At 44.7% G+C, this 19,230-nt stretch overlaps 1 protein-coding gene across 2 annotated transcripts in view; it reads left to right on the plus strand.

Annotated features, from left to right (window-relative positions):
- The window catches only part of LOC108799684 (UPF0505 protein C16orf62 homolog), a 220,930-nt gene that overhangs the window by 101,488 nt on the left and 100,212 nt on the right, over positions 1 to 19,230 (plus strand). For both annotated transcript variants that reach the window (XM_018571583.1, XM_018571584.1), the window contains exon 6: positions 4,097 to 4,215. In XM_018571583.1, the coding sequence (XP_018427085.1) occupies positions 4,097 to 4,215 (119 nt within the window). The remainder of the gene's footprint in view (positions 1 to 4,096; positions 4,216 to 19,230) is intronic.

Below are 19,230 nucleotides of genomic sequence, written 5' to 3' on the forward strand. Positions count from 1 at the left end.
CCATACAGGAGAATTCCTAAGAAAATATTAAAAAATGGGCAGAATTTTTATTTTAATGAGGCTAACCTTGCGCTGGCGATAGTGATCGGCGAAGTGATAGGGGAAGATGTTTCCAGGACTCCAGATGCAGCTTAAGTTTAGAAAGTAGAGGGAGAAGGTTAAGGGAATAAAAATCCCTAACCGATTTAGTTACATGGACTCCTAAATAGGTGATTGTGTCTACCCATTGTAGCGGGAGAGAGGAATCTGCTAAGGATTTAGTCTGTGGGTCCAGGGGCACTATATGGGACTTAGACCAATTGACCCTCAAGCCTGAGAAGGTAGCGAAGGTGTATAAAACACTCAGGGCTGCCCGTAGTGACGGACCGGCATCCAGAAATAAGATAAGGTCATCAGCATATAGCGCCAGTCGCTCCTCTATACCCCCTATTTTAAGACCAGATATCTCCTGCGAGGAATGAGAGGCTATTGCCAAGGGTTCCATCACTAGTGCAAACAGACCCAGGGACAAGGGACAACCCTGACGAGTTCCTCTCCATCACGAAGGCCTCAGACAGGAGAGATACAATCTTAAGAACTGCCCTAGGGGCGTCAGATAGGAGACTAATCCACCTTCTGACCTGAGGGCCAAATCCCATCAATCTGAGCACCTCCCACATGTACCCCCAATTGACAGAGTCAAAAGCCTTGGCCACATCCAATGAGACCAAGGCTCTAAAGCCTGTATTATCATGGGTGAGCTGGAGATTGCTAAACAATCTGCTCAAATTAGTGTCTGTGGACTTGCCAGGTATAAACCCGGTTTGGTCTGTATCAGCCAAGGATCCAAGGACCCTGGAGAGGCGGGTTGCTAGCACTTTAGTCAGTATTTTTAGATCCATATTTAATAAAGTGATAGGTCTGTACGAGGAGCATAGGAGATGGTCCTTACCAGACTTAGGCAGCAAGACGACATGGGCCTCCTTGAAAGAATCAGGAAGGATTCCCAATTCCAGACAATCCAGATATACGTCCCTGATCCAGGGGGCAAAGGAATCAACATACTTCTTATACCACTGCAGGAAAGCTATCCGACCCAGGGGACTTTTCATTAGGGAAGGAGGCAATTGCCGACTGCACCTCCAGCACCATAATGGACGCCTCCAAATAGCCCCTGTCAGAGCACTCTAACATTGGTAGTGAAAGTCCACCCAATAAGTTTTGCAGGGAGCCTAAGTCATATTTAGGAATACTTGAGTAGAGGGACTTATAGTAGGTGAGGAACTCCTGTAAAATAAGAGAGGAGTTCATAACTCTAGCCCCACTGTCAGTTAAAATGGTAGGTATGTTCGTTTGTGACCTTTGTTCTGCTACCAACATTGCCAAAAGCTTACTGTTTTGTCCCTCCATTCAAACAGGGCTTCCCTAGACTGCCGCAAGGAGCACTGGGTAAGCCCCACATGGTGGAGGTGGATGGAACGCCTGGCTTGTTTAAGGGCAGCCAAGGTGGACTCCCTTGGTGAATCTGCATAAGCCGCCGAACTAGCAGCCTCCTCGTCCATCGTAATAATGCTAGGTCAGCACAGTGCTCCCGATAGACAGCCTTTATGCCTAAGATATACTCCCCCCGGGTATGAGCTTTAAAAGCATCCCAGATATCATACCCAGGTAAGAAGCACCAGATATCATACCCAGCATAGGCTAATTGCCAAATGCCATGTCTATCCGAGCCGAGGAGCCATGAGTATGAGACAAATGAGAACATGTCCTGACAACAGGGTGCTTCCACCTCCACAGGCTCCTCCACCATAGCCGTCTCAGCCCAGGATTGCAGGTCAATACCCGGGGGTCTAGCTGGGCCAGAGAAGGGACAAGAATGTTATTAAAGTCCCCAGCGATAAGTACCGGCAGAGGATGGTGGGGTGCAAGGTTATCAAGGATAGCATATAAAACCTGTACATGAAATGGTGGAGGTAGATATACACTGACCACAGCCAACTGAGTGGCTTGGATATCGAGAACCACAATGACAAATCTACCGCCAGGGTCTGTGATTGTATGCAGAATGGTGCATGGAAGGGATTTACTGATTAGCACCGAGGCACCCCGGGAATACGCAGAGTAAGTGGCATGCATCGCCCGCTGTATCCAGGGGCACCCCAGAGCCAACACCCTACTCCCATCCAAGTGAGTCAACAGAACAATATGTGGTCAAAGTTGTTTCAAATAATTACACATCAAGGACCTCTTAAACGTATTATTTAAACCCTGTACATTCCAGGAAACCACCGTGATGTCATCCAAACCGTGATACCATATGACACATGTAGATGGAGACAGCTCCTGCATTGGCTGCAGGTGGGATCCAGGATGACACACAGCCCCCCATGGCCAAATAGGAACAAAACAACCCCTCTTCCCAAGGAAACATAATAAACATAACATCAACATTGTCCCAGGAAGTGTAAGCCCAAAACCCCAAAAAGAATAGTCAGGGACGCACCACCTGAACAGAGGCTCGCACAGAAAAAAGCATGTACTTTCAAAAAAGAAAAAGCAATAAAAAGAACAACAAAAATTCAGTGTACATTTCCAAGTGTCGAGGGAGCTAGGAATTGTCTCCGCACTATAGGACAATATCCATTCAGATATAGGGAAGTCATGTCTAGGTCTAGCGGGATGTGCAGGAGATAGGGATCAGAGCTTGTCTACAACACCATAGGCAGCCAATCACAGGAAAGAAAAGGCAAGACCAACAGTATAAAAGATCCAGGATCTTCGGTCACCATAACAGGTCTCCGCAGACCATTCCGTAAAGTAGATGGTTAAGGGAAAAAAAGAAAATATAGAAAAACCCCAAAAACAAGGCAGCAACATAAGGAATCGTTCATCCCAGCGAATCCAGCCACTCATTGGCGGATGTAGGGGCATCAAACATGCGGACCGTGCCACAGTTGGGTACCCGAAGCCTGCTGGGATACAGCATGTTGTATTGAATGCCCTTCTCTCGAAGACGGCGTCTCACATCCACAAAGGATCTCCTCCATTTCTGAATCTCAGCCGAGAAATCAGGGAAGAGGCGAACCGAGGCATTCTCATGGCGAAGGTCAGGATATTTTCTGGCTGCCGCCAACACTATCCAGATCCCGATAATTAAGGAGGCATACCAGAAATGGTCGTGGAGGAGCCCCCGGGACCGATCTACCAGTGGGAACCCTATGGGCCCTTTCAACCACAAAGGTGGGGAGTAACTCTTCCAGGGCTAGTATGGTTTTGAAGCAGGCCTCGGCAAAGGGAGCAGGCTGTGGGCCCTCTGCTCCTTCAGGCAAGCCTACAATGTGTACATTGTTTCTCCGCATCCTGTTTTCTGAGTCATCCACCTTTGCCGCCAGGGTCCTGACTGTGTGTTGCAGGTCCTGAATAAATGTAGCATGATCCTGTACAGAATCCTCCACCCCAGACACCCGTGTCTCTGCCTGGGAGAGTCTTCCCCTGATCTTATCCAGATCATGCCTGATCAATGTACATTCCACAACAAGATTATCTATTTTTGCTGTGAGAGCTATTTTACAGCCCTCTTCCAGGGTTCCAGGATAGTTTTTGTCCCAGTACCTGAGGTCAATGGAGTGTCAAGCGGGTCTAGAGGGATATCCACGGCATCTGCGGCTTTCCCCTCTATAATACGGGCTGAGCAAGAGCACACGCAGACAGCAGGGGAAGAAGGCAAGATGGTGGCAGACGAACAAGCGGCCGCACGCTGAGACTTCCTTCGGCCTTGTTACAGGGTGTCTGTGCGCTTACTAGACCTGGAGGGCATGTCACCCGGCACCAGACATCCACCGGAGCCTAAGTGAGTATTCAAGAGGCTGAACGATCATCAGGATGAGGACCGGAGATTTGTTAGTGCAGTGATTTGTTGGTATACAGCAAATTATTATGTTTTTTATTTTTTAACACGTATGTATTTTACACATTGCTAGGAGTTTGAATATTTAGCACTGTGCAAAATATTCTTTACATGATTTAAAAGTTAATTAACAGATAATGCAAACAGGAACTATATCTGCCTATACAACTTTGCCATGTAAAAATCATTTTAATCTGTTTCCACCTTTAGTTGACTCCAACGATAACCTCTATGGAGGGGATGCAAAATTCCTAGCAGATATTGGAAAATTGTGTGACACACTTATTTGCCAGATTGTGGAGCACCTTAAAGCTCTTGGAAAAGAAAAGGTGAGTGCAACTTTGTCCAACCTGTATTTAACTCATTCACGATCAGGGGCCATTTAAACGTGATTGCCCTGGCAAATTTAACGGTTTTAGTATGCATTGGTTAACTTCATAATAAATCTGTGACTATTTTGCCTGTTAAAAAAATGTTTACAACATTTCCTGTTCATTCATGATTGGGGACATAGTAAAAACGTACTACTGTATGTGCACAATTTATGAATGAACAGGAGCTGCTCAGTACAGAGGCTTCATGTCTATTTATACCTGGAGAGAGTACTATGCCTTCTCAGTTTGTGAATGAACAGGAAGCCTCTATACTGAGTGCTCCCTGTTCATTGAGTGCTGGAGCTGTAGAAAAAGAGATTGAGGAGTCTGTGTCCCCAATCTCTTTTTTTTCTTATCTCAAAAGGGAAATTTTTCAGAGTCTATTTTTTTTTTCAATAGATATTTATTGGGTTTTACAAATTTTAGTTGGGTTCATATAAAATTATAAGAAAACAGAACAGGTGTACGATATTACACAGTCAGATTAAAAAAAACGTGTACATAACACAGTATGTTTTTATCACACACGAACATTGTGCCCAAAAGAGAAGGAGAAGCAAAGTGGGTAATAGGAAGGGGGAAGGGGACAGGGATGGAGAGTAACGAGGAAGGGAAGAAAAGTAGAAAGGTAGAAAAAGGAGCCATGAGCAAGGACAGCAGTATACCACCCAATGGGGGGGTATCTCATAACAGATTAACACACATTAATTGGTGATGCAATAGCTTACCGATCAGTTGTGCCAGAATGTCCATGTATTACAAAACTTTTAGTGAGAACCATCTCTAAATGACATACATTTCTCATAGGTGTAGTGAAGATTAATAATGGATAATGTTTCTGAAATATTCTGAGAATTTATGCTTTTCCAGTGACGTACAATTGTCAGTCTGGCTGCCAGTAGTATGTGGGAGATGAGAGCTCCATAGGTAGAGGGGAATTTTTCCATTCCCACCGACAGTAGGCCTAATGCAGGTTCTGGGGGTGTCAAAATACCTGTTACCAGTGAAATTTGTCTAAATACCTGTTTCCAGAAGCTCGTAAGGCTTTTACACTTCCATAATATATGGTATAGGTTGCCTATTTGGCCGCAATTCCTCCAACATGTCGTTGTTGAAGTTGGGTATATTCTATTTAATCTTGCCGGGGTGAAATACCAGTGAAGGGTGATTTTATGGGCGAGCGCCCAAAGATCGACACATTTGATCGCCTTGTGGGTGGAGGCAAAAGCCCTCATCCATTGTTGCGGCGAAAAGGTGGTAGCGAACTCGTCTTCCCATTTTTGGAGGGACCGAAATTTAGTAAATTGTAGTTTATTGTGGAGTAGGTTATAAAATAGGGATATACCCTTGGGACCTGATTGCCGTGTGAAGAAATAATTCCAGGCGGCGTTAGGGATTTCACATGAGTTGTAAGTAAAATTACGGAGAGAATGTGAAATTTGGCAATATAAATACGCATCTCCAACTGGCAATTGAAATTCCGTTTGGAGTGCGGGAAATGTTTTCAACTTGGGGCCCGTATATAAATCATGGAGGGAAATAATACCTTTTAGAGTCCAAGCCCTCAATCTGGTTTCAGGGATTAATATTTCTAGGGCCTCTATGGGAATGGTGACATTACGATGCGTTTCATCGTGTTCTGATTTGGTGCAAAGAAGGCGTGGCGCCTCTAAGATTGCTTTGGTCATGGGTGACATTTGGGCCATCATAGTCGTCGGTATTAAGTCGCACAGTAGGTAGATGGAGGTATTACCTCGAGGGAGAAATTAGGCTTCCACTTTGCACCAAGGTTTAGAGTGTTGTGGGTTTAACCATGCTTTCAGTTGGTCCAACAGCGTGGCCAGATAGTAGTCTTTCAAGTCTGGGTATCCCATCCCCCCTACTCGTCTGTGTTTCCGCAAAATTGATAAGGAGCATCTTGGTTTTGTTCGCTGCCAAATAAACTTACTTATAATACTATGAAGAGACTTAAAGTAGCTTTTGGGAATGGGGATCGCCAAAGTTCTATATAGATAAAGAATTTGAGGTAGCGCTATCATTTTAAAGGTGGCCAACTTTGCAGACCAAGACAGGGTGTCTCTACGAAGGTTATTTAATAGGGTTTGTAGGTGGGCTAGGAAGGGTATATAATTATGGGCATATATCATGGAGATAGAGTTTGTTAGCGTAGTACCTAGATATGAGATGCCTGTGAGGTTTCATTGGTATGGCAATTGAGACTGTAAAATCATCCTACTGGCAGTCGGAAGATCCAAGTCTAGAATTTGAGATTTTGAGTTATTGGTTTTGTAGTATGATACTGCGCTAAAGGATTCTAATACTGTAGATACCGCAGCCAGGGAAGTTTCCGGATTTGAAAGGAGTAGCAGGATATCATCCGCAAATAAGCTGATCTTGTGTGGTTGTTGATGGAATTGGAACCCTGAGATCTGAACATGGGATCTAATAGTCTCTGCTAGGGGTTCTATGGTAAGGTTGAAGATCAAGGGGGTAAGAGGACATCCTTGCCTAGTGCCATTGGTTATAGTAAAGGGTTTAGATACAGCATCTGATGTGAACACTTGAGCAGAGGGTGCCGAATATAGTGCCATAATGGCGGATATTATCGAGCCTGAGAAGCCAAACTTATATAGGACATGTTGCATATAGCCCCAGTGCACCCTATCAAAAGCTTTCTCCGCGTCTAAAGCAAGAAGCAGAGAGGGTGTCCTGGAGCTTCGGGCATGATGTATTATATTGAGAACGCGACGGGTGGCATCAGGCGCGCCCCTCCCCTTAATAAAACCCGATTGGTCCGGATGACCAAAAAGGGGAGAGCTACATTTATTCTATTCGCTAAAATCTTTGCATATAGCTTTAAGTCCGTGTTCAAAAGCGAGATGGGGCAAAAGTTTTGGTATTCCTTCCCGGCTTTGGTATTGTCACAATTGTAGCAGTTAACATTTCAGGGGGGAAAAAAGCAGAGGTGGAGGCCTTTTCGCACACCTGTGTTAGGTAGGGTAAGAGGATATGAGCAAAGCCTTGGTAGTATTCGCTAGTGAAACCATCCGGCCCGGGCGCTTTATTGGTAGGCAATGTTTTATTAGCGTTTTGTATTTCATGTGATGTGATGGGCGTATTGAGGTTGTGAAGTTGGGCATCAGTTAGATTAGGTGCGAATTTTATTTAAGAAATGAAGAATGGCTGAATCTGAGCTGTGCTCTGTACAGCACTGTGGTATATGTCAGAGCTATATACATGTATAAAAGTGTGAGACTGTGGGGGGACATTAGAGTGTAAGCTCCTCTGGTGCAGAGGCCACCAGATCTGTCCCCCCCCCCCCTCTTGCAATCTTGCACCTTGGCCCTTTGTTAGGTCCCTCACTGTTTTTGCTGTTGGTAATAAGTGCAGTACAGCAGTTGATATGGCTCCCCACCCCCCTGTAAGTTGGTACCTTCCTGTACATGAAGGAAGGGTTTTTTTCAGGAGGCAGAGTTTGGTCTGTAGCGGGATTCACCAAAGAGCGATCAGGGAGTGGAGTAGAGTCGCTTGAGTGGTAAGGCAAGTGTTTTACCAGCCCGATGATGGGGTTGGGGAGGGAGAGCCTGCAGAGCCCACAGTCCACCTTAGAACCCCCACACAGTTCCCACAGTCCACTTGAGAGCCCCCGCACAGAGCCTGCAGTCCACCTCAGAGCCTGCAGTCCACCTGAGAGCCTGTACAGAGTCCGCAGCCCACCTGAGAGCCTGCACAGCCCAGTTTTTTTTCTTAGATGTGCTAGGGGATAGATGAGGGGCAGTGAGTGTTAGTGAATAGGTAGTGCAGCTGATGTTTGTGCAAGGGGAGTGCGGTTAGTGAAAGGGAGTGCAGTTTGTGTTATTTAGTGCAGTCCCACTCAACATATTTTTTGGCCAAAATATATTACCTTACTCTCAAATATTGAATGCACTGATTTTATATATTAGGTTGGCAGGGTGTTAAAATAAAAGTGGGTGCACTGAAGCACTTGGTGGGAGGGTCAGTGGGGGACTCCGTGGAACAGCGAGTGGACAGGCCTATGGTGGGTTGGTGGGCGGGCAGGGGTCCCAGGCCTAAAGCTGTGTAAGGGGCCCCAAAGTTTCTGATGGCTGCCCTGACCACAACACATAAGTGTGAGGCCAACCTCCACATCTTAAGCATAAGCTGCTTATTTACAGTTTTGCATTCCTTAGTTCTTTATCTTTTAGATTTAGAAGCAGTCTTGTAAATTATCTTTTTTTGTGTGTGCTAATAATTATTTTAGTGTATTTTTATCAAAAATATTGATTTGATAAATATTTTTAAAACTGTTGTGGGGCCTACAAAATTAGTAGCACCATCTTTTTAATCTACCAGTCCAGTGATTTAAAAAATGTATGACTTGGGGCAGGCCCAGACTAGGACAAAAAATAAGCCTGAGCATTTAAGACTGAGCAGCCCAATCACGTGACCCCCGGCAAGTCCCGCCTTGTTGCAATGCGGTGGTAGAGCCAAACACGGAAGAGCAATCGAGGGGCAAGGCCAGCCAGTGGTATGTGCAGAGCCTTTGTTAATATTTGCGGATAGCCCAGGGTGCCCAATTATTCTGTGAAGGTGGCGCTGGATCACTTCAGGATTACTACAACATTGCCCAGCAGTTTAATGCTTCAACAGTGTCCTGCAGATTATTACTACAACTGTAAATTCAAAATCTTCCCAGTGCAAATGAATCACAGCAAGCCCTCCTCAATTGATTCCACCTAATCACTCTGGGGCAGCTCCACAAGGTCTTAACATCTATAGAATGGAAAAAAAGGAGAGCGCCCACTCCATGTGAAGGATTGTTTAATAATTTACTTTTAAAAAATGGTAATGTACTCACAAGAGAAAAGTGACACAAACGTATTCAATGGTTCCCCTCACAGGAGGCTATCGCCCATCAGAAGCCACAGCGCAGCCAAGTCAACTCACGACCTAAGTCGTTTTCCAGCAGCGAGTGGCAAGGGTTAACGTGTTTCTGGGGCATGCCCCCTTCCTCCGAACACATTTCTGAGGAAGGGGACGTTCCCTAGAAAATCGTTAACCCTTGCCACTTGCTGCTGGAAGATGACTTCGGTCGTGAGCTGACTTGGCTGCGCTGTGGCTTCTGATGAGCGATAGCCTCCTGTGAGTGGAACCATTGAATACACATGTGTCACTTTTCTCTTGTGAGCACATTATGTTATGGAAATTCGCTTGGGCTGAGCACACAAATCCACGCCGCGCTAAAAGGTGTACTTTCAGCATCAAAGTGCGGCAAGCACAAACAATTCCGTTGCGCTTAAGAGCACATTGTATTAAGCTCTTCGTACAAGGAACGGAGGTACTTCTGTAGTGCCACGTACGTAGTCAAGACAAGGTACTTGACGTAGTCAAGACAAGGTGTTGCTTCAAGCTGGAGTTTGTGTTCAAAATCTTCTCTAGAACAGTAGCTCTGTTTATTTATAAGGCAACAAAGGTATAACAGGAAAGGGCGGCCCCAACAGCCTACCATTTCCTCCATACGCAATGACATCACAGGAAGTGACAACAGAAAATTGGAGGGCACCAACGTGAATGAGCAGAGAAATGCACATGACTCACTAGTGTTACTATGATGTGCTGAGTCATGTTGGAGATGGAGGGGATGGCATTGGCGTTCCATAACTATAAAGAATGGAATAAAAGATGTAAATTAGTAATTCGGGCAGCTAAAATAGAGTGCGAAAAGCATATAGACACAGTTAAAAAAAAATTAAAAAAAATCTACCAATACATAAACAGTAAAAAGGGGAGAAAGGAGCAGATAGGCCCAATAAAGGACAAAAAGGGGAAGTTAGTCACAAATGACAAGGAGAGGGCCGAGGTGCTGAACACTTTTTTCTCCTCAGTATACACTCACAAAAAAGATGGGTTTAATGGACATGATAAAACACATAGTTCAACAGAAAATATATCGCAGTGGTTGACAGAAACCGGGATACAACAAAGTCTTAAACTACTTAATGCAAATAAAGCATTGGGACCAGATAACCTGCACCCCAAGATACTTAAGGAACTAAGCGAGGTTATAACAAGACCATTATTCCTCATTTTTAAGGGCTCTTTAATGACTGGTAGAGTTCCAAGTGACTGGCGGAGGGCTACGGTAGTTCCAATATTCAAAAAGGGGGCAAGATGCCAACCGGGGAACTACAAACCAGTTAGCGTTACATAGGTAGTTTGTAAACTGTTAGAGGGAATGATTAAGGACTATATGGTTGAATTTATTCAGAATAATGGCATAGTTAGTGATAATCAGCATGGGTTTAGGAAAGACCGTTCCTGTCAGACTAACCTGCTAACTTTTTACGAGGGGGTAAGTAGAGATCTGGATGGATGGAGGTCTGTGGGTGTGGTATATCTGGATTTCTCAAAGGCTTTTGATAAGGTACCTCCTAAATGCTTGCTATACAAGCTGAGGTCTATGGGCATAGATGGAAGGGTGTGTACATGGATAGAGAACTGGCTAAAGGAACGGGTACAGAGAGTATCTATAAATGGCTCCCTTTCAGACTGGGCTAGTGTCATGAGCGGTGTGCCTCAGGGTTCTGTGCTGGGACCCATGCTATTCGACCTGTTTGTCAACGACATCGGGGAGGGTGTAAACAGCAATATTTCAGTGTTTGCTGACGATACGAATATCGGGAGGGTAATAGAAACGGACCAAGATAGTATAACATTGTAGGAGGACCTGGACAAAATAGGGTGGTGGCCAACTATATGGCAGATAAGGTTTAATGTCGATAAATGCAAAGTTATGCACTTTGGGACTAAAAATAAGCAAATGAGTTATACAATTATGGGTATGCCGCTAGGGAAGTCAGAAATGGAGAAAGATTTGGGGGTCATAGTAGACCATAGACTGAATAATAGCTTACAATGCAAGGTTCCTGTGGGCAAAGCTAGTAGAGTCCTGTCCTGTATCAAGAAGGCAATATTTTGCAGGGACAAATCTATAATTTTGCCACTGTACACATCACTGGTTCGGCCTCACCTGGGGTATGCGGTCCAGTTTTGGGCATCAGTACACAGAAAGGATGTCCTTGAGCTGGAAAGAGTACAGCCCTCCGCAACCAAACTCATTAAGGGAATGGAGGACCAGAACTATGAGACACGGCTACTAAATGTAACATGTTCACGCTGGAAGTAAGAAGATTAAGGGGGATATGATTTTCATGTACAAGATGTTCAATGGTAATAGCAACATTACCAACAAACTCTTTACGCTTAACTCCATAACAAAGACTATAGGCCACCATCTAAAATTGGTGGAAAAAAATCCAAAACAAGGGGCGAAAGGGGTTCTTCTCAGTTAGAGCGGTTAGGGTCTGGAACTCTCTGCCACAGGCAGTGATTTCAGCAAATAGTGTGGAATCATTCAAGAAGCTTTTGGACGATTTCCTGAGAGACCGTAATGTACAGGGGTACAGTTACTCTTAAGAATGAGATGACACAGGGACCTATACATACATACATACACACACACACAATAGGTTGGACTTGATGGACTTATGTCTTTATTCAACCTCAAATACTATGTAACTATGTTCATTGCCCCAATCAGCCTATCCGCCATCTTAGCCAGCATGGACCCTATTCAATACTGCTCAGAGTGACCAGTATCTAGTAAGATCATTCTATTTGTTCGTACAGGTTTGAAATTATCTGTGGGGACATTGCTAATGCTACTGTCAATGTACGGTAACAGTACACCAACAAGGCAGATATCAATGTCTTCTCATAAAAGCAGATATGTATCCGAAAAGGGATAGCGCTGCCGCAACAGAAATATAATATGTATCTCTCGTTATGCGGACTTCGCTTCGCTAAGGTGTATAGACGTTTGAAGGCAAGAAGCCCAGCGCATTGCACTTAATGCTCACAAACCTGTAATAAGCAAACTATCAAGATTGATTTAAATGGGCAAAATGGATGGAAGCAGCAATAGTACTGCAATGTATCCTGCTGGGCTTAATTATAATGGTAAGATACTAATTCTGTTAGGCATATTTGGCATTTACCAATGTTCTAAAGTTGCTGTGGTTAGTTACCATTCCCCCTAATGCTGACATATCAGCATATACTGAATGTTGAAAGTTCCTTCAAGTGCCCTTAAGGCATTGCTTGGTAAATGCAATAGAAAAAGATGAGGTTCCTGACCTTGCCACAAGAAAGATTTGGGGGTCATAGTAGACCATAGACTGAATAATAGCTTACAATGCAAGGTTCCTGTGGGCAAAGCTAGTAGAGTCCTGTCCTGTATCAAGAAGGCAATATTTTGCAGGGACAAATCTATAATTTTGCCACTGTACACATCACTGGTTCGGCCTCACCTGGGGTATGCGGTCCAGTTTTGGGCATCAGTACACAGAAAGGATGTCCTTGAGCTGGAAAGAGTACAGCCCTCCGCAACCAAACTCATTAAGGGAATGGAGGACCAGAACTATGAGACACGGCTACTAAATGTAACATGTTCACGCTGGAAGTAAGAAGATTAAGGGGGATATGATTTTCATGTACAAGATGTTCAATGGTAATAGCAACATTACCAACAAACTCTTTACGCTTAACTCCATAACAAAGACTATAGGCCACCATCTAAAATTGGTGGAAAAAAATCCAAAACAAGGGGCGAAAGGGGTTCTTCTCAGTTAGAGCGGTTAGGGTCTGGAACTCTCTGCCACAGGCAGTGATTTCAGCAAATAGTGTGGAATCATTCAAGAAGCTTTTGGACGATTTCCTGAGAGACCGTAATGTACAGGGGTACAGTTACTCTTAAGAATGAGATGACACAGGGACCTATACATACATACATACACACACACACAATAGGTTGGACTTGATGGACTTATGTCTTTATTCAACCTCAAATACTATGTAACTATGTTCATTGCCCCAATCAGCCTATCCGCCATCTTAGCCAGCATGGACCCTATTCAATACTGCTCAGAGTGACCAGTATCTAGTAAGATCATTCTATTTGTTCGTACAGGTTTGAAATTATCTGTGGGGACATTGCTAATGCTACTGTCAATGTACGGTAACAGTACACCAACAAGGCAGATATCAATGTCTTCTCATAAAAGCAGATATGTATCCGAAAAGGGATAGCGCTGCCGCAACAGAAATATAATATGTATCTCTCGTTATGCGGACTTCGCTTCGCTAAGGTGTATAGACGTTTGAAGGCAAGAAGCCCAGCGCATTGCACTTAATGCTCACAAACCTGTAATAAGCAAACTATCAAGATTGATTTAAATGGGCAAAATGGATGGAAGCAGCAATAGTACTGCAATGTATCCTGCTGGGCTTAATTATAATGGTAAGATACTAATTCTGTTAGGCATATTTGGCATTTACCAATGTTCTAAAGTTGCTGTGGTTAGTTACCATTCCCCCTAATGCTGACATATCAGCATATACTGAATGTTGAAAGTTCCTTCAAGTGCCCTTAAGGCATTGCTTGGTAAATGCAATAGAAAAAGATGAGGTTCCTGACCTTGCCACGCTATCCGACAGAGTTGCCCAGAAGACTGGGGAAGGGTTTGAAGCTGTGTCAACTCTCATTGCTGCTTGCATCCCCACTGAGGTGACTCTTATTCCTGTCAATGGTCACTGGGACAACAAGTTAGTGGGAGTCTTCCCAGTAACAGACAACAGTAAAGTACTGGCAGAAATTATATCCGTTCTGTACTCTACCCAAAAGAAACATATGGTTGTTATACTTTTTATATCTGTTCTGTACTCTACCCAAAAGAAACATATGGTTGTTATACTTTAACCCCTTCATGACTGAGCTTGTTTTTAGTTTCTGTTCGTAAATGACTGACACACTTTTGACATTTTTGCTGTGTGATTCTTCCACGTCAGTAATATACTTTCTTACAAAGTGCACCCACACATATTATATATTAAGGAAAAGAAAATTACAGTAAGTATGATTAAATTTTCCGTTATTCTCAGCGATTAACAGCCCTCTAAAGCAGCAAATAACTCGTCACGTACAGTGTACGTGACAAGTCATTTGGTCCCTTTGTGGCTGGATGTACAGTGTACGTCTCCCGTCACGAAGGGGTTAACAGTTCAGCCACCCATTATCTTCTCACATTTCTCAACATTTGGAGACCAAGTAATCCAAACAATAAAACTTGTTTTTCAAATTTTTAATCAATGATAATATATTGTTTATACAGTACTTAGATGTTGCACAACTACTTGAATTTGGCACATGTGCTTGAATCTTGGCATTTGTACATGCAGGAGGAATACATATTAATGGGTACTCCACTAGGGAAGTCAGAAATGGAAAAAGATTTTGGGGTCATAGTAGACCACAGATTTAATAATAGCATGCAATGCCAGGCTGCGGCAAACAAAGCTAGCAGAGTACTGTCTTGTATTAAAAAGGGAATGTACTGTAGAGACAAAGCTATAATATTGCCACTTTATAGATCGCTGGTTCGGCTTCATCTGGAGTTTGCGGTCCCGTTTTGGTCACCAATCCACAGAAAGGATGTCCCTGAGCTGGAGAGAGTCCAGAGAAGGGCAACTAAACTAATTAAGGGGCTAGGGGCCTAAGCTAAGAGACAAGGCTACTAAATTTAAACTTGTTCATGCTAGAAGTGAGGAGACTAAGAGGAGACATGATTTTGATGTACAAAATGTTTAGTGGTGATGGCAACATCTGCAATAAACAGATTGTTAAACTCTGTAACAAGGACTAAAGGCCACCACCTAAAACTGGTGGAGAAAAGATTTAACCACAAGGGACATAGGGGCTTTTTTTCAGTTAGAGTGGTTAAAATCTGGGACTCGCTGCCACAAGCATTGGTATCGGCAGAGAGTATTGAATCATTCAAAAAGCATTTAGATACCTTCCTCAGAGACCATAACATACAGGGGTACAGGTACTCTTAAAAACTAGACCACACTGGGATTCATATAAACACACACACATTCACAATCACATACAGACACACAAAGGTTGAACTTGATGGACCTGTGTCTTTATTCAACCTCAAATACTATGTAACTATGTAAACCGGCAAACACACACTGCGAACACGTCTCCAAGCCCATGAGAAGGTTTTCATACTGATGGTTTTACTGCTGGTCCTGATTCAACCCAAGTGCGCTCTGCTAGAGCGCTCCTCGGTTAAATCTGACACAGGGAGACAAATGACAATCTATAAAACACACACCCATCCTAGAATAAAATGTCCACATAATTCCATATAATAAAATTTCCACAACAGTCCCTCCTCTTTGTCATATGCTCCCCCGTGTCCCTCGATGAATCTTGATGTTCTACTTCTTTAGGACAAACAGGATGACTTTTCTCACATATTGCACAATGTTAGAAACGACAAAGGGATCAATCTTGACACGCCGATCTTGACACGTAGACTTTTGGTCAAAGAAAATGAGTCTTGAAAGCGAATCTTGACTCGGAGGTTCTGCTCTTCGAAAGGTGGCTCAGAAGGAGGTAATGAAGTGGCGGGTTGTATACTCAGTTGTTGGGCTTGGGATCCCTTCCATCTGATACATGGGTTGAACTTCAGGATGTCTTGTCTCAGCCATGAGGATGTGGTCATCCGTCCAGGCTCGATCAACTAGGCAACAGGAACATCTCACCACGGCATATAAAAGGAATAGAAACAAGAACAACATAAGTATGTATATCCCTACTTTCTTCAGCCACAATCCGATGGAGAACAAGAAATCCCGGAAACTTCCCAAACCCTCAAAAGGATTCCAACCCTCATTAGCTATAGCTCTAGCTCTGCCCTGCAAGGAGCTAGCCTTGTCCATATGGGCCTGAACCTTGTCACTAGTGTCTGCTATCCAGGTACAAAAGTCCTCTCCTATAAATTCACAGAACCCCCCCCCCTTGGACGCTAAAAGATAAGAGCCATCTTTTCCTGCAACACCAGAGTCTTCACCTGCCGTTTGTTCCTGGGTGATCTCACTCACTGCCTCAACGGTTTCATTGAACATCTCATCCACTATGGATGAGAAATTGTTCAATCGCTTCATAAGTTCAATTCCCCATCCTGTCCAAGCAGGAAACCATTCCCAGGCCTGGTTGGAGTTGGAAAATAATTCTCTCTGCCCTTCTTACCTTCTTCTGCACCATCAGTTCCTCCCGATCGGCTGCAACGTAAGATGCCAGGACAAGCTTCACCAGGACACATGAACCTCTCGTATTAGGGGGAATTACCCTATAAGCGGCTAACCCGCATAGGAAATAGTAAGGACCCGTTAACACCGCACAAGAAGAACTTTTCTGACGGTCACGGGCCTCCAGTATTAACTGAATAGACTGGGGGATTGCTCCCTCAGTCTGAACGTCACACCCTTCTTTCCAGCAGATTTAATCTGGTCTATTGGTGTCATTAAAAAAGAGAGGGGATTTCATTAGTATGGTTGACCGTTATACCTTCCTCACGAGTGGAGAATCCCACAAACCTATCCCCTTCACCGAAGCTGATGTTGTTACACATTTGTGGGCCGCCTAGCTGCCCGGACACCCATACAGGATTAGCAAGCGAGGCGCAAGAGCCAGAGCTAATATTAAAACTATAAGTGATGTTAACCTCTAGGAATGTATCGTTAAGTTCTACAGACAAATGTCTCCGAGTGGTCCTGGCTAATTTCTCGTACTTCTTCATGCCAATATGAAAGTCGTATATAGCATGAACGGCTGCCATTGCTGGGGTAAAATGGCTAGGTGGGGATTTAGAGCACACCCAGCAATTGGTCCTGTTTGCTGCCTTAGCTAGTTGGAGGTGCATTTTAACAAAAGATTGGGATGCTTTTCATCATTTTCCTCACTAAAATGCACTAAGCTAAGCAAATAAACGAAAATGATACTCCTCATTCTGTGACGTAGTTGAGCAGCTTCTTGCAGTGACTGGTATGGACCCAGTTGTCTCGATCTCCGAACCTCAGAGAGGTTGGTGTTGTCAGCTGTACCTGGAATGGCCCAAGATATCTCGGCTCTGGTCCCGTCCTTGAATGTTTCTTTAGCATGACCCAATCACCTGGTTGACTAGAATTAACACTGGTTATTGAGTCTGGGTCCGGGAGAGACTCCCAAACCTGGCGGTGGACTTTTTTGGAGCTCCCTTTGCAGGGACTGCACATATCCCGTCAGCCGGGAATGTAAAGACGACACCTGTTGATGGCAGTACAATCCCATCTTTGGGGGACGCCCAAATAAAAACCTCGTGGGGCTGCCTGTCAGGGTACCCTGCACAGGCGTTCTCACACCACATGCAGGTACCCACGCAGGATGACCAAATTAATATGCCCACACAGGATAGGGTTATATGCACAGTTTATTGGTTCCACATCAACAAAACTACAAACCCAACAAAGAGGGGTAACAGGCCTGCAGATGTACAGCAGGCCTCGGGATACAAGAAGAGTGGTCAGGTACAAGTCGAGTCGTCAACAGGAGGGCAGCGCGGTACAGGAACAGGATTGATGAAGAGTGGTCAGGTGCAAGCCGGGTCGTCAACAGGAGGGCAGCGCGGTACAGGAACAGGATTCAACGGAGAGTGGTCGGGTAACAAGCCGGGTCGGTGACAGGTTTTCAGATAGGAAGCAAGGTTCAGGAAGCAAGGTTCAGGACATGGGAATCAGTCAGGTTTAGCAACACAATACTGACCCAGCTTCCTGACTGCAGGGAGGGCCTAAATACCCTCCCAGGAAGCACCAGGTGATGGGATGATCAGTCACAGCTGGGGCACACCCGCAGGTGAGTACCGGAGCTGCAGGTTCCTTACAGTTCCTGGCTGCTGGAGACACCCGCAGGCAAGCACAGGAACTGCAGGACCCGGCTCCAGCGCCACCTGGGGGTGCTCTGGATCCCGACACTGCCTAGGGGCAATCCTGATGGAATAAAGGGCTATGGCGAGACCTTCAGGCCATGGTTTCTGAGTATCGGCTGTGATTTTTTAGATCTTGTTCTTAATGATCCCATTAAGACGTTCAACCTTACCACTGCTCTGAGGATGATACCGGGTATGTAATCCCTGGTTGACATGAAGAGCTTTACATACCTCTGCAGAAATCTGACCCAAGTACCATCAAAGAAAAGGCAGTCGTGGTGGTCCTCAACGTGATTCCCTACTAGGTTAGAAAATTGATTGGAGGTTGAGAGGTTAGAATGGTAAGTAAAAGTTTGAAAATTGTTGTTTTTTCTTCTCTTCATCGTCAAAAACAGGAAGAAGAGAAGCCGGATTTAACATGGTGCATGGTCTCAAGGTTAGGTGAGAGAGAGAGAGAGTGGTAGCTTGAGAGTAGAGTTAATTGCATTGGTGACAGCAGAAACATCAGAGAAAACTACAACAGATCCAGTCTAGGTGGATCCAGCCTGCCTTAGCAGATTTAGCCCAGAAAGAGCTTCCGACACTGGATCACCAATCCAGGTGTACATAATGCGGTCAGGTGTACATAATGCGGTTCTTCCGGACTGAAACCGGCCTCTGTATTCCCTGCCGGTTTACCAGTATTGACTTCTGAAGCCACAGCTGAGCTACATCTAAAGTCCCTGATGCCTGCGGCCTGGGTCTAACTCAGTGATGAGTTTCTCCCACCTGCAGGCACCAACAGTCCCCTCCAGAGGGATACCCCAAGCGATACCCTTGGACCACCTATGCCATTCTTTAAGCGGTTTTATGGCATTCACCCCAAAACTAGACTTCATGTACTGTGCAGCCTTCTGACTGTGGGCAGCCTCGCTTTCCTTGCCTTGCATTGAAGGCCCATTGCCCATGGCGATTTTAATCGGCTTATTGTCTTAACCCTGCGTCCAGGGGAACCCCTTGCACCACTTTAGGAGAGCACCGCCCAGTGACTTTTTTTCACGGTGGATTGGCAGACTACAACCACTATACCTGGTCTAATCCCCAACTAGAAACCCTAACC

This window comes from Nanorana parkeri, unplaced genomic scaffold (assembly GCF_000935625.1).
Source record: "Nanorana parkeri isolate BGI_ZX_2015 unplaced genomic scaffold, ASM93562v1 scaffold1786, whole genome shotgun sequence".
Lineage (NCBI taxonomy): Eukaryota > Metazoa > Chordata > Amphibia > Anura > Dicroglossidae > Nanorana > Nanorana parkeri.